Below are 13,891 nucleotides of genomic sequence, written 5' to 3'. Positions count from 1 at the left end.
TATCCCAAAAAGGAATAACATGATAGCTATGGGTCAGTGGGTGTACCAGGTTACTATAGCATGATGTGTGAATCCAACTTTTGCAATTTGTGAATTGTAGTTTATGGCTGGAGTGAGCCATCTTAAGGGTAGTCTGGAGTCCCAATTAACTTTTTTGATTATTTTATTTTATTATATTATTTATGTTATTTTATTTTATTATTTATTCTATTTTATTGTTTTATTTTATTATTTTAGGAACGTGGTGGCTCAGTGGCTAAGATGCTGAGCCTGTAGATCAGAAAGGTCAGCAGTTCAGCGGTTCGAATCCCTAGTAGAGGAGCATATAAGGTGGAGCATATGCACCAAAGACAAATTCCTTGTGTGTCCAATCACACTTGGCCAATAAAGAATTCTATTCTATTCCATTCCAGTATAGGTCTCCTGCGTGAGCAGGGGGTTGGACTAGATGATCTCCAAGGTCCCTTCCAACTCTGTTACTGTTAAACTTGTCCCAGCTTCTGCCAACCTAGCAGCTTGAAAGCACATAACAAATGCAAGTAGAAAAATGTGTTTTATTTATTGTTTTGATTGGGACAAGGATGCAAACAGAAGCCTGGCGGTTCTAATAGGAGATGAATATCTTCAGAGCCCCGCTCAGCAGAATGATCAACTAACTCTTAAATATATAACAAGAGCAACTTACTAGATTTGGAAGAAGAAGAAATGATCCTCCATCTCTGCCGGGAGAACACTAAGGTCAGAATCTGGAGCTACTTCATGATAGCCCCTTTTCCAAACCAAGAATGCATCACTGTCTCAATCAATTATGTATGGACCACTTGCTAAAAGCTTAATTAAGTTGCTATGTCGAGAGACGTATGCTCTGAACGTTTTGGGGTGGGGGAACTCTACTCTTTTATACGTGAAAATGTACAAAATTGGACCACTTCCCAGGAAGTTAAAAGGGCAGCAGTCCAGGCGACAAAGCCAAAGCCTCCCAAAAGCTGGTTCAGGGCAGAACATTCTGGGAACCCCTTTTTGTGGCCTACGACAAAACCACGGCTGGATAAACGCTCTGTGTCCGCGGAGAATTTGGCAAGCATTAGAAGCGGGCTGACAGGAGGGTGACTGAGGCGTTACAAAACGACATTGCAGACATTCACTCTGAACGCTGGTATCCCTCAGGCAACTGCAATAATATTGTTCCCTTATAAAGGACTGGGAATAATTTCAGAGCGCTATTCTATGATAAATACCGTATTTTTCAGAGTATAAGACGCACCAGAATATAAGATACATCAAGATTTTGAAGAGGTAATTTAAAAAAAAAACAAATTTGCACTCTGCAGACCTCCCGAACCCTCGACACGCCACTTTTGTGAAAAATGGAGCATGCAGAGAGTTTGAGAACCCTGCAAAGTGTTCCTGCGGGGGGGGGGGGGGGGGGCAAAAACAAGCAAAATACAGGCCATTTTTTTGCAAAAAAGGGCTCGTTTTTTGCCATAAAGGGGGCATGCATAGCCCTTAGGAGGCTTGTAGAGTGCTCCTAGGGGCTGGGGAGGGCAAAAACAAACAAAAACGGCCCATTTTCTCCTCATTTCTGTCCTCCCCAGCCCCCAGGAGCACTTTGCAGGTGTCCTAATAGCTGTGCACATCCATTTTTGCAAAGGGGCGGGGTTTCGGGAGGCAAAAAAAATGCTGTATTCGGTGTATGAGACGCACCCAGATTTTCACTTCTTTACCTCCAAGCCACATGAGCGCCTGTTTGCCACCGCCCGGCTCACACGGCTTGGCACCTTCAAAATGCCAGTGAATGGCGTTCTACACGGCTGGAGAGGGGGGTTGCGCAAGGATCTGTTCCGCTCCCACTTGCGCGGCTCCCAGCCTCATGATGTCCTGGCCCACCTCTCCCTGCAGAGCCAGGACACCTCCGCTATTGTGGGCCAGCTGCCAGCAGAGCATACTCCCAGAGCGTACAACCATAGATCGTACGCCCAGAGCAGCCACTGCTGGAAGACTCGGTTTGGAAGCCGCCGAAAAAGCCATGCTAGAATGGTGGTGGCGGCAGCAGCGGAGGTGCCCTGGCTGTGCAGGGAGAACTGGGCCAGGACATTGTGAGGCTGGGAAGTGCGCAAGTGGGAGCGGAATAGATGCTCACGCAACCCCCCTCTCCAGCCGTGCAGAGCGCCATTCACTGGCATTTCGAAGGTGCCAAACTGTGTGAGCCGGGCGGTGGCAAACAGGCGCTCATGTGACTTGGAGGTACCCGTAGGTCAGTGAATGGCGCTATGCCCGGCTGGAAAGGGGATTTGCCGGGTGGCTGCTCGTGAGCGTGGTCGCTTCATGGCTATTGTGTTGTGCTGCTAATGACAGTACAACACAGCCATTCACCCATGAGGCTGTGCCCGGCTCTTTGGGAGCCCGCTCGCAAAAGAGCAGCTGCCCGGCAAAGCCCCCCCCCCTTCAGCTGGGCACAGCACTGCTCACCAACCTAGCGGTATCCTGAAGGCGCCAAGCAACGCAATCACTTTTGCCTCCCCCCTGGTTCCCGCGGCTTGGCACCTTCGGGACACCGCTAGGTTGGTGAGCGGCGCTCTGCCTGACCGAGGGTGGGGGGGTTGTCCAGGGGGCTTATTTGCAGGGGAGAGCTTATATTTTTGCCCACCAGAAAAATGTGGCATGGCCTTATTATCAGGACATGTCGCATTTTCGGGGAAACAGGTAGGTTGGCAGAAGCTGGGACAAGTAACGGGAGCTCACTCTGTTACACAGTGCTAAGGATTTGAACCGCTGAACTGCTGACCTTTCTGATCAACAAGCTCAGCGTCTTAGCCACTGAGCCACCCATCCCTTGTGCCAATACGACATGCCTAATAAATCTCTACTTTGAGGAATATGCTTGCCTGGGAGTTTTGATTCCGTTGGGTGTGTTAACTGGAACCCTGACACTCGCAGCCCAGAGGCTGGATGCGTCACACGCCGGCCACGGCCACCCCCAGTTTAGCAAAGGGGGGGGAGTCATGATACGTCATGTAATGTCACTGTGACACCCCGAGTTTGATACCCTTGGGTTACAGTCAGTGTAAGATAAGTAGGTAGGTAGCAGTGGTGGGTTGCAGGCAGTACGCCTCAGTACGGGTGTACCGGAGCCTGCCCGGAGCTGTGGGTACCATTCCGGTACGGTGCTTCGGAGGCCCCATCCGCCCATGCTCCTTACCTGTCTTTAAACCCTTCGGCGTTTCTTCACATATGCATGGTACGTACAACACCTGCGCGATGCTCCGCCGAGCAGCTGGAGTGTCGTGAAGGCTCGCAGAGGCGTCGCTGGATAGTAAGGACAGTGTGTGGAGGATGCCGGGCCCCGTTTCAATCGTACTGATTGCAACGTGATCCGGAACCTACTACTGGTAGGTAGGTACACCTGAATCCTCTCTATCCTGTCACCCACCTTCTGAAGCTTGTCTGCTTTCTCGTAGTAGCCCTCCAGCTCCTTCTGCAGGGCTTCATTATCTTCAGACAACATCTCCACCATTTTCTGTGCTCGCTGTACTATCATGAAGGCATCTGGTGTGAGGGGCTGCTGGCTAGGCGGCGTTGCGGGCAGAGACTGGGATGCTGTGGCCATTGAGAGAGGCGGCAGAGACGCCGAGTGCAGGGGGCCACTAAGCGAGGAGGTCTGGGAGGACATTGGGCTGTGCTCCCGGGGTGTTGGCAGCGATGGAAAAGACGATGCACACTGACGACTGCAGGAAGAGGAATTCATTTCAAATGGGTTACTGACACTTAAAGAGATCCGTTGCAAAGAGCTTGTAATTACCGGAATTATCGAAAGAAGAAATTGCTTATAATATTTAATGCATTATTTCTTTATGTAATCAAGAAAAGAGAAAGACTGTGCAAGGAAGTGAGCTTTTTACAATAGGAGACCAAAAGAAATAAGTCAAAATTACCTGGTGATACCATATTCTGGGGGACCCTGATATCGGACAATAGCTACTTCGCTCCTCGCTGGCTGTGATGTTGAATAGGAGGCCTTTGTCATTTCTTGAAGTGTTCCAGGATGCTGTTCATTAAAAAACACGCCCGGCTCTTGACTTTTGCTTCCTGGAGAGCTTCCCTGCTTGATCTTGAATGGATAATCTGGAGGGGGACCCCTCAGATCCATGCCTTTATTGGGAGCCGGGGAAGGGGAAGGCCCGCTGGATTTGACCCCTTTGCTTCTCCCCGAGCAAGGAAGAAGCTGTTTGGCCCCGTTCCTTTCCAAGGAGAGCTGCATGATTCTCTCGCTCAAGGAGCGCACGTGGCCTTGTTTCAGTTCCTTCAGGGCTTCATCTTTGTGGGCCTGTCCACTGTTGGCACGGGCCAAAGTTGGCCTACCTTCCATTTTAGATTTTGGACCAGTGCTGCTGGCCATGTAGAAACTGGGCCCAACAACACTAGGCTGCTGACTTCTAAAAAACTGAGACTGAGCTTTGGCTTCTTCGTAAGAAGGTAATTCTTCATTGTTCTGCTGAGGCTGGGAGCCTCTGGTCTGCTTCTCCATCACCGTGTTGTCCCCTTGATGTTCCTGGCCTTGTGGTTCCTGCCGTGCTGACTGCTGGACCATTTGTGGGTCATCCGGCACAAGGTTTTCCACCGAAGAAGACAGGGTGCTGCTGGCAGTGGAGTTGGAGGGCCCTGCACTCCCCGTAGCTTGGTGCTGGAGAGCCAGCAGGTTCATATTCTCGTTGGGGTTGCCATAACGCAACTCCTGGATTAACCGCTGTAAAACAGTGCCAGGGACAACATCCTCCGAACCTCTCATTTCCACCTCTGAAGCCTGGAGAAAGCTTGTGGGGTAGAAGGTGCACAAAGGGTCTTCGGCTGAGGCCCAGGTGCCAAGCAGAAAGAAAGGAAAGAGATGGGGGGGAAAGGTAAGGTGGATGGTCTGTAACTTTTATAAATAAATCAATAAATATTATCTAGAAGTTGGTCCAAGTGAGGATTGTCTCAAAGGTACTTCCCCCCCACCCCCAAAAAATGCAACTGAATTTTCTTAGTTTTTTTCCCTTTGAAAAGCTTTCACTTCTCAATCAAGGAGCTTCTTCAGTTCTATAGAGCATTTAGAACTGATGAAGCTTCTTGGATGAAAAGCGAAATATCTTCAAAGAAAAAAAAAACCCAGAAAGTCCAGTGGCCTTTTAGAAAAAAGTATCTTTGGGACAACCATGACCTGGTTGATTGAGAATCTCCATAAACAAGGTCCATTGAGGAGTTAGGAAGCGAGGCCACTGAAGTAATATTTTAAATGTGTCTGTCTAGCCATTTATTTATTCTCTTTTCTTAACATTTCATCTTCTTCATTCTATGTTCTACTACAAGGACACAATTTTAACCATAGGACAACATTTAATTCATGGACCATTACGGGCAATTCATTCTCAGGGTCTGGGTGACTAAAATTCATATGGATACTCTATGTCCTACACTTATCTTTTTTTAATGGGATTTATTCTTGAGTACAGCATTTAAATTGTTTCACAACGGATTCTTGCTCTATAATATCTACCAGGTTTTGTGTAAAGCAGGGGTCTCCAACCTTGCGCTGGCTGAGGAATTCTGGGAGTTGAAGTCCACAAGTCATAAAGTTCCCAAGGTTGGAGACCCCTGCTGTAAAGGGTAGAAGGTAAAAAAAATGTTTAAAAAAATTAAAGGAATGAAATTATGAAAAAGCACATTTTTTCCTATCATTCACCCTGCTGCTTTCCCTGCTTATAAACTCTCCCCTGACATGAGAGCAGTTTTCCAATATATAGGAGTAATTACAGAAAAGAGAGGCAAAATGTATTCTCCATAGCACCTGAGGGCAGAAGAAGAAACAATGGTTGGAAGCTAGTCAGATCCAACCTGGAATTACCCTGTTTTCCCGAAAATAAGACCTCCCCAGGTAATAAGCCCAATCGGGCTTTTGAGTGCATGCGCTAAAATAAGCCCTCCCTCCCCAAATAAGCCCTCTCCTAAAATATTTAAAGCAAGGTGACCAGACATACCGCTTTTGGCAGGACAGTCCTGATTTTTAACAATTTGTCCCGCGTCCCGCGGCATTTTTAAAAAGTCCCGATTTTTGGAAAGAATGTCCGAGAAGCTAGGGAACGGCGGGAGAACGGGAAGGGAATATACGGTTTTTGGCAGCCATGTGGCTATTTCGCCAGGATATGAGTTTTATATTATTTTTGTTAATACTATTTTTGCGTTCTATGAAAATTTTTGTTGCTCCATGGACCATATAGACCAAATTTTTAATCAAGATCCACCCCCCCCTCCTGGTCAATGGTGTCCCGCTTTACCAATGTTAAAATCTGGTCACCTTAATTTAAAGACATGCGCAGCCATTCCCCACCATTTCCTGGGGGGAGATGCCCCCATGCCCCTGACATCCACGCGAAACGGCCTCACGGAGCCTGCGCCCGCAAACCCTAGCTAATGTGCCCCTTCTCTTACTGGCGGCTGCAAAAAGAGCGGCAGGCCCAGAGACGCTAAGGCTGACAAGAGTGTGCCAGAAACAGAGAGAGAACTTCCAGCCCTCTCTAGATCACCTGATCCGCAGGCTAAGGTTAAGACGCCTCCTGCACCTCAAAAATAATAAGACCTTCCCGAACGTAAAACGAAGTGCTTATTTCGGGGATCAAAAGAAAATAAGACCCTGTCTTATTTTTGGGGAAACACAGAAATTTCCTGACAGTGAGAATAGTTAATCAATTGAAAAGCTTGCCTCCCCGTTGTGGATGCTCCAACACTGGAGATTCAAGAAAAGATTGGACAACCATTTGTCCAGGGTGGAATAAGAACTCCTGCCTTGGGCAAGGGGTTGGACTAGAAGACCTCCAAGGTCCCTTCCAACCCTATGATTCTATGAGGCCGTTGAAACACTTGGTGCAATGCAATAAAACTCTCCCCTCCCCGCCTCTGTGGCCAATAACAACATGGTGAAAATTGAAATCCAAGACACGACTGGCAGAAAACCAAACTAGAGATGAAGAGGGGAAAAAAACTTACCTTCAATATTATTGACTGCTTCTACCATTAATGGGGAACCATCATGCCCATTGCCAAACCGATGCGGATCTGTATGAAGATAGCCAGGGTCTTCCAGTACCTGCACAGGAGTACTGGAAGTATAGCAGATCGAGGGGGGGCCTGGGGAGAAAATTTAAAAAGTGTTATACATTTATTACTTATTTGATTTTTTTTTTTAAATTTCCTCAAGGAACCAAAGTCCTCTCACACGGGAATATTTTCTTCTCTCCTCACAACAGGCCCACCCTGGCCACGCCTACCCAGCACCCGGGCAGAGAACCCGTTGCTGAAATTTTTGAAGCCCACCCCTGACTGTAACCCTCTGACCGCCATCTTGCAGATTTCAACTCCTTTCTGGATGCTCCTGCAATTTAGGGCAGCTCTCAGCATGGAACCTAAAATTATTGGAAAGCATCAGACTTCAATGGTGCTTCAAAAACTTTTAATTCTCCCCCCTTTTCTGCCTCGATGTGCTGTATGAACAAAATTTACAGCGGTTATAAAAAGCCTTGGGACAGGAAGGCCATGGCAACCTTAGTTGTAAAAAATGATTTAAGATCGTGTTTTTGCCCGAGCTGGCTATGAAAACAGACCAACGGTATAGATAAGACGAGGAAAAATATTGCGACAGAATGATGACCCCCAATACTCCAACTCTCAAAGTGAAATGACATAATTTTTGTATCTCCCTCAACTTGCTACTTTCTGCTGAAATGCACTCTTTTGATTTCACTGTCTATTCTAGTAAAGGTTTATACTTGGTCGCTGGAAGATTAAATGAATCCCTGGAGCAAAACTGTACAGACCATTCTCTGGTTTGTGCGAGAGACATAATAATGGCTTTGAAAGTTCAGCACTGGGCCAAGGCTGACAGTCCTGATTACATGCAAACATACAGAGGGAAATTGCCTTTTATTCCAACCCCATCCCCAATTTTAGATAGGGAAGCACTATCTGACCACTTGCCTAGGATCGTCATCAACTGTTAATTCTGTGCCAAGTTTTACTCCTCCAATGAGTTAGCTCCAAATTAGCAAATTCCCAGTTGTCTTTGCTATTTTTATTATCCCTACCTATGGGAATTTTCCTGTGTGCATAGCAATACAGCAAAAATCAAAATTCTCTTCTTTAGTCTTATTCCAGCTCATTTCCACACATCGCTTCAACAAAGACACAGAGACAAGCCAAATGCATATACTATACCACCTCTAAAAATGAAATTATGGACAAACACACATACAAACAAAATTCTGGAAAAAGCATACCATAATGAGCCACGGTGGCGCAGTGATTAGGGCGCAGTACTGCATGCTATTTCTGCTGATCACCAGCTGCCAGCAGTTTGGCAGTTCAATTCTCACTAGGCTCAAGGTTGACTCATCCTTCCATCCTTCCGAGGTGGGTAAAATGAGGACCCAGATTGTTGGGGACAAGAGGCTGATTCTGTAAACCGCTTAGAGAGGGCTGTAAAGCACTGTGAAGCGGTATATAAGTCTAAGTACTATTGCTATATCAATGTAAATTAATTAACAAATTCATATATTTTTGAAACAAACATATATAGCTGGATGGTGATAATTCTTCAAGGATGATTTCTAATATATTTTTTTAATCTGTCCAGTCCAACATGCTCTCTACCATCACTAGGCTGCCATGTGCCAAATTCAGAAAAAAAATATACACAAATAACAATTGGGGCAGTGCGCATGTATATTACTGCGACAGAACACGCCACTTTTCACTCTGTTTTTGGTGATTTGATCATTTACACACACATTATTACATCAAATAATGACAAGCACTAGGAAATCAGTCTTCTTTGGGCACAATGAGAACATATCTGCTGAACAAAATTCCGCAATGGTGGCAGGAAGGGCATCCGGCCAGTAAACACTCTTCTAGCTCCATTCAGTTGCCCAGATTCCACCCCGCAAAGGATTATCAGGTCGTTAAAAGAAGATGACTAATAAGTCAAGACTTCTCTGATTCATTCCTTTCATGCGTTCAACTTCAACTTTAATCTGAAATATCTCCCAATGGATCCAGTTCTGGCACTTTTTGATGGCACTTTGCCAAACGATCAAGTTATGCCATTTTCATTTTTACTCACAGTTGTAGGGCTGTTACTACTAATTAGCAAATTCGGGGAGCTCATGACACCCACAACTTGAGAATCCTGAATTTCAGGTGTGAGCACCCTTTGAACAACTGAGGTAAATTCTAGTCGATGAAAAACTGAAATAATATCCACAAGACAGAAGAAGAAAAAAAATCTGATTTTTCGTTTTGTTTTGCTGTCCTCTGGTAATTTATCTGCAATTTTCATAGCCAGGTTTGGTGCTTCTATACAACAGGCCACAGACTGTTGGGGGAGATAGGGGCAATAATGCAAAGGAAGTAGGCCTGCCCCATATTTACTTATTTCCAGCCTTTGTTATTTTTATAAAATAACTCAAGGCAGCAAACATAACAGTGTCCAACACACCTTCCTCCTTCTACTTTCCCCATAACAACGATCCTGTGAGGATGGTTGGGCTGAGAAAGAGTGACTGGCCAAAGTCACCCAGCTGGTTTTCATGGCTTAACTGGGATTTGAACTCACAGTCTCTTTTTTCTGAGCCTGGTGCTTTAAGCCATTAAACCAATGTTTCTCAACCATGTCAACTTGAAGATGTCTGGACTTCAACTCCCAGAATTCCCCAGCCAGCATTTGCTGGCTGGGGAATTCTGGGAGTTGAAGTCCAGACATCTTCAAGTTGACAAGGTTGAGAAACACTGCATTAGACCAAGATGGGGATTTTTTCCTGGTTTAGGAGAGGGTTTCCCCCCCCCCCTGGCTAAGGAGGGAGAATTTCGGAAAAGCTGTGGCTGTTTTCTCCCCCTGCTTCAGAACGGTGCCAATTTTCAGCAGTAGCCATCATAGGGAACTTTTGACATGCCATCCTAGTGGCCCTACCCCTGTTATAGGTCACATTAAAACCAGAAATAATGCATGGGTTTCTTGCTTTATAAAGTTCACCTTCCATCTTACCATTCACTCCACAGACTTCCTTCATTTTAATTGGGTGTTTTAACCTCGGAACTCTGTGGGGTGAAGTTCACACAATTTAGGATTTTAGAAACACTGCTTTAAGAAACTTCACTCAAGTGTTTTTCTGCATCAAATGTACTCTAAAGAAATTGAATCTAAAGCTTGAGCTAGTATTTTTAACATGACATTTAAAAATGGACATAAAAGGCATGGAGAGAATTAACAGGGGTGTCAAACTCAAGGCCTGAGGGCCGGATCCAGCCCGCGGAGTGCTTAGATCTGGCTCGCGGAGCTGCCCTGGAAACAGTGAAGGACTGGCCCACGGTCCCTCTGACAGTGAAAACAAAGCTCGGGTGGGCTGCCCTCCCAAGTTCCATTTTTGCTGGCAGAGGGTTGCAGGAGGCTGTTGCAGCTGAAAACGGAGCTCGCAGGGGCTGCGGGTGGCCCTCCCTAGCTCCACGTGCTCTACATGGGGCAGCCCTTGAAGAGCATTCGGAGACTTCAGCTTGTCCAGAATGCAGCCACGCGAGCGATCGTGGGTGCACCTCGGTTCACCCACGTAACACCTATCGTCCACGAGCTGCACTGGCTGCCTATTGGTCTTCGGATACGCTTCAAGGCGCTAGTCGTCACTTATAAAGCCCTTCATGGTATTGGACCTGGGTACTTGAGAGACCGCCTGCTGCCAATTACCTCCAATAGACCGATCAGATCCCACAGACTAGGCCTCCTCCGAATTCCATCCGCCGGCCAATGTTGACTGGCGACTACCCGGAGGAGAGCCTTCTCTGTGGCTGCTCCGACCCTCTGGAACGAACTCCTCGTGGAGATTCGAACCCTCACCACCCTCCAGGCCTTCCGCAAAGCCATTAAAACCTGGCTATTCCGACAGGCCTGGGGCTAAAAAGCTTCTGCCCCCCTTCTCGAATGGTATGGTTGTTGTGTGTTTTTAAATTGTGTACTGTTATCTTTGTTTGTTTTTCTTTTACCCCCTGTCTGTACCCATTCCCGATTGAACTGTGAGCCGCCTTGAGTCCCCTTCGGGGAAAAGGGCGGCATATAAATGAAATCAATCAATCAATCAATCAATCAATTTTCACTGGCTCCAGGTTGCAAGAGGCCGTCGCAGCCAAAAACGGAGCTCAGGACCTTGTTTTTTCTGGCAGAGCAATTGGGTCACCACGGGTGCCACCAAGATAAGTTACGTCGAGCTGGTCACACACCCGAGGTGGTATTCAGAAGGTCTGTCCAGTTCTGGAGAACCGGTAGTGGAAATTTTGAGTAGTTTGGAGAACCGATAAATACCACCTCTGACTTGCCACGACCCCATTCTCTGCTTCCTGAGTCCCAGTTGATTGGGAGGAAATGGGGATTTTGCAGTAACCTTCCCCTGCCATGCCCACCAAACCACACTCAAGCCATGCCCATCAAGTTATACCATACCCACCAAGCCAGCCCACAGAATGAGTAATAAATTTTTTTGAATCCCACCACTGTCACACACAAGGTCAAACACAATCCTGATGTGGCTCCTAATGAAATCAAGTTTGACACCCCTGAGCTAGGGCAACTCTCAGTCAAGAAATTAGAATTTTTCTATATGCATGCATCTCTGAAAAAGAAAGGCTATTTTCCATAGGATCTTAAATTAATTGATATTCCAGTTAAGCATAAAAATTAAAGCTGCTATATCAGTAATGTTTTGCCTAGCTTTTATCTCAAGGTGACTTCATAGAAAACGTTCAGCATTCCTGCACCTGCATAATCTTTAGGTATAACATTTGCACATGTCAGATAAACTCAGCAACACGTGTGTAAAGAAAGGAAACAAAATATTAAAGCGGCAATCTTGCCTTTGACGTAAGAAATAACCCATTCACACATAAAACGTAACAAACGCACAGAGGCATTCTACCAATTAGAAAACATCCTTTATGTGCTCAACACTATCATAAAACAAAAACCCTGACACCTGGGCCACTTAAAACATCTGGTATCTGCTTAGCAAAGCTGGAAGGATTTGTTGATATCACATTTTTTTCTTATTCTTTGGAGAATCACAGCCAAATACTCAGAATGGCATTCAATGACCACTTATGGGAGGATACCTATTATCAAATTTTATCAAGAAACTACCATAGCCACATATAAAAATTCAAGAATCAGTCATTTATGAACAACATTCGCAACATATTTAAAAACCAACGGTCTTCCTATTTTTATCATCTTCAGGCAGTATTTCAAACCTTGACCCCTTTAAGATGTGTGGGTGACTGGCTGGGGAATTCTGCAAGTTGAAGTCCATATCTCTTCATGTGGCTTCCTCAAGGTTGAGGAACACTGCATTAGAAAATGATCCGAAAATAAAATTAAGCCAAAGGGCAATTTACATTATGGTCATTGAACAGGCTGTGGAGCAGATGGGAACCTTGTATGGTGCTGAAGGAAGAACTTAAGCCACTAGTGATAGCAAGAGGACTGACAGGAATCAACACGCCCATAGGCCCATCTCTTCCGCCATTCCAGCCTGCCCTTCTTTAATATTAAAATAGTCTGTCTGTCTTCTATCTATCATCCATCTATCTATCTATCTCTCTCTCTCTCTCTCTCTCTCTCTCTCTCTCTCTCTCTCTATCTCTCTATCTCTCTATCTCTCTATCTCTATCTATCTATCTATCTATCTATCATCTATCTATCTATCTATCTATCTATCTATCTATCTATCTATCTATCTATCTATCTATCTATCTATCTATCTATCTATCTATCTATCTAGTCACAACCCCTGGTATGTCCAAATATGGGAGGAAGATCACATTATTTATCAGCACAAATATAACATATATATATACATATATATACCACACTTGGGCATACCAGGGGTTGTGACTTTAAGTATATACCTCCCACCCTGGCTGGCTGATAAAAGGAGTCGTTCTCTGTAGCTCAAATGGTTAACTCCCTGCCTGGGGAGGCAATAGAGCACAGGTTCGAATCCCAGTAAGGATATGGCTAGCTGATGAGAGCTAAATAGCTTGAAATAGATCTATACTAGTCTTCCTTTATTTATTTATCAGCACAAATAATAACACATATATATATATATATATATATATATATATATATATATATATATATATATATATATATATATATATATTAGTGTCACAACCCCTGGTAAGCCCCAATTATGGGAGGAAGCTAACTGCTTCCAACATCTGTCAATCGGCTCGTCACAAGAGTCCATCACGACAGAAACCCAATATTTTTACTGTTGCCTTTTGTTATATTTGTGTTTTTATTTGTGCTGATAAATAAGTTGGATTTATTTGTGCTGATAAATAAGTTGGATGAGAGCTAAATAGCTTGAAATAGATCTATACTAGTCTCCCTTTATTTATTTATCAGCACAAATAAACACACACACACACACACACACACACACACACACACATATATATATATAAATCAATCAATCTATCTATCTATCTATCTATCTAACTATCTATGTATCTATCTATCTATCTATCTAACTATGTATCTATCTATCTATCTATCTATCTATCTATCTATCTATCTATCTATCTATCTATCTAACTATCTATGTATCTATCTATCTATCTAACTATCACTGTGAAATTGTCCTCTTCCAGAATAAAAAGCCCTTCTTTACATAGTTAGAAAATAAGAGGTCTGGTATAAGAGCAGAGGTGGTGCAGTGGTTAGGGTGCAGTACTGCAGGCCACTTCAGCTGACTGTTATCTGCAGTTCAGCGGTTCTAATCTAATCTCACCGGCTCAAGGTTGACTCAGCCTTCCATCC

The 13,891-nt window shown here is 44.9% G+C and overlaps 1 protein-coding gene across 3 annotated transcripts in view; it reads right to left on the bottom strand.

The window, feature by feature from the left end:
* Window positions 1–13,891, bottom strand: part of AMOTL1 (angiomotin like 1) — a 73,855-nt gene that overhangs the window by 29,143 nt on the left and 30,821 nt on the right. For all 3 annotated transcript variants that reach the window (XM_087721111.1, XM_087721113.1, XM_087721112.1), the window contains 3 exons: window positions 7,018–7,158; window positions 3,933–4,845; window positions 3,431–3,725 (listed from right to left, as the gene is read on the bottom strand). In XM_087721111.1, coding sequence (XP_087577237.1) covers window positions 3,431–3,725; window positions 3,933–4,845; window positions 7,018–7,158 — 1,349 coding nt within the window. The remainder of the gene's footprint in view (window positions 1–3,430; window positions 3,726–3,932; window positions 4,846–7,017; window positions 7,159–13,891) is intronic.

The sequence above is a fragment of the Thamnophis sirtalis genome, unplaced genomic scaffold, assembly GCF_051295495.1.
Source record: "Thamnophis sirtalis isolate CommonGarterSnake01/CBP01778 unplaced genomic scaffold, rThaSir2_p1.2 scaffold_8, whole genome shotgun sequence".
In the NCBI taxonomy this organism is placed as follows: domain Eukaryota; kingdom Metazoa; phylum Chordata; class Lepidosauria; order Squamata; family Natricidae; genus Thamnophis; species Thamnophis sirtalis.
The sequence above is the reverse complement of the archived record's forward strand: the minus strand, read 5'-3'. Positions and strand labels throughout refer to the sequence as shown.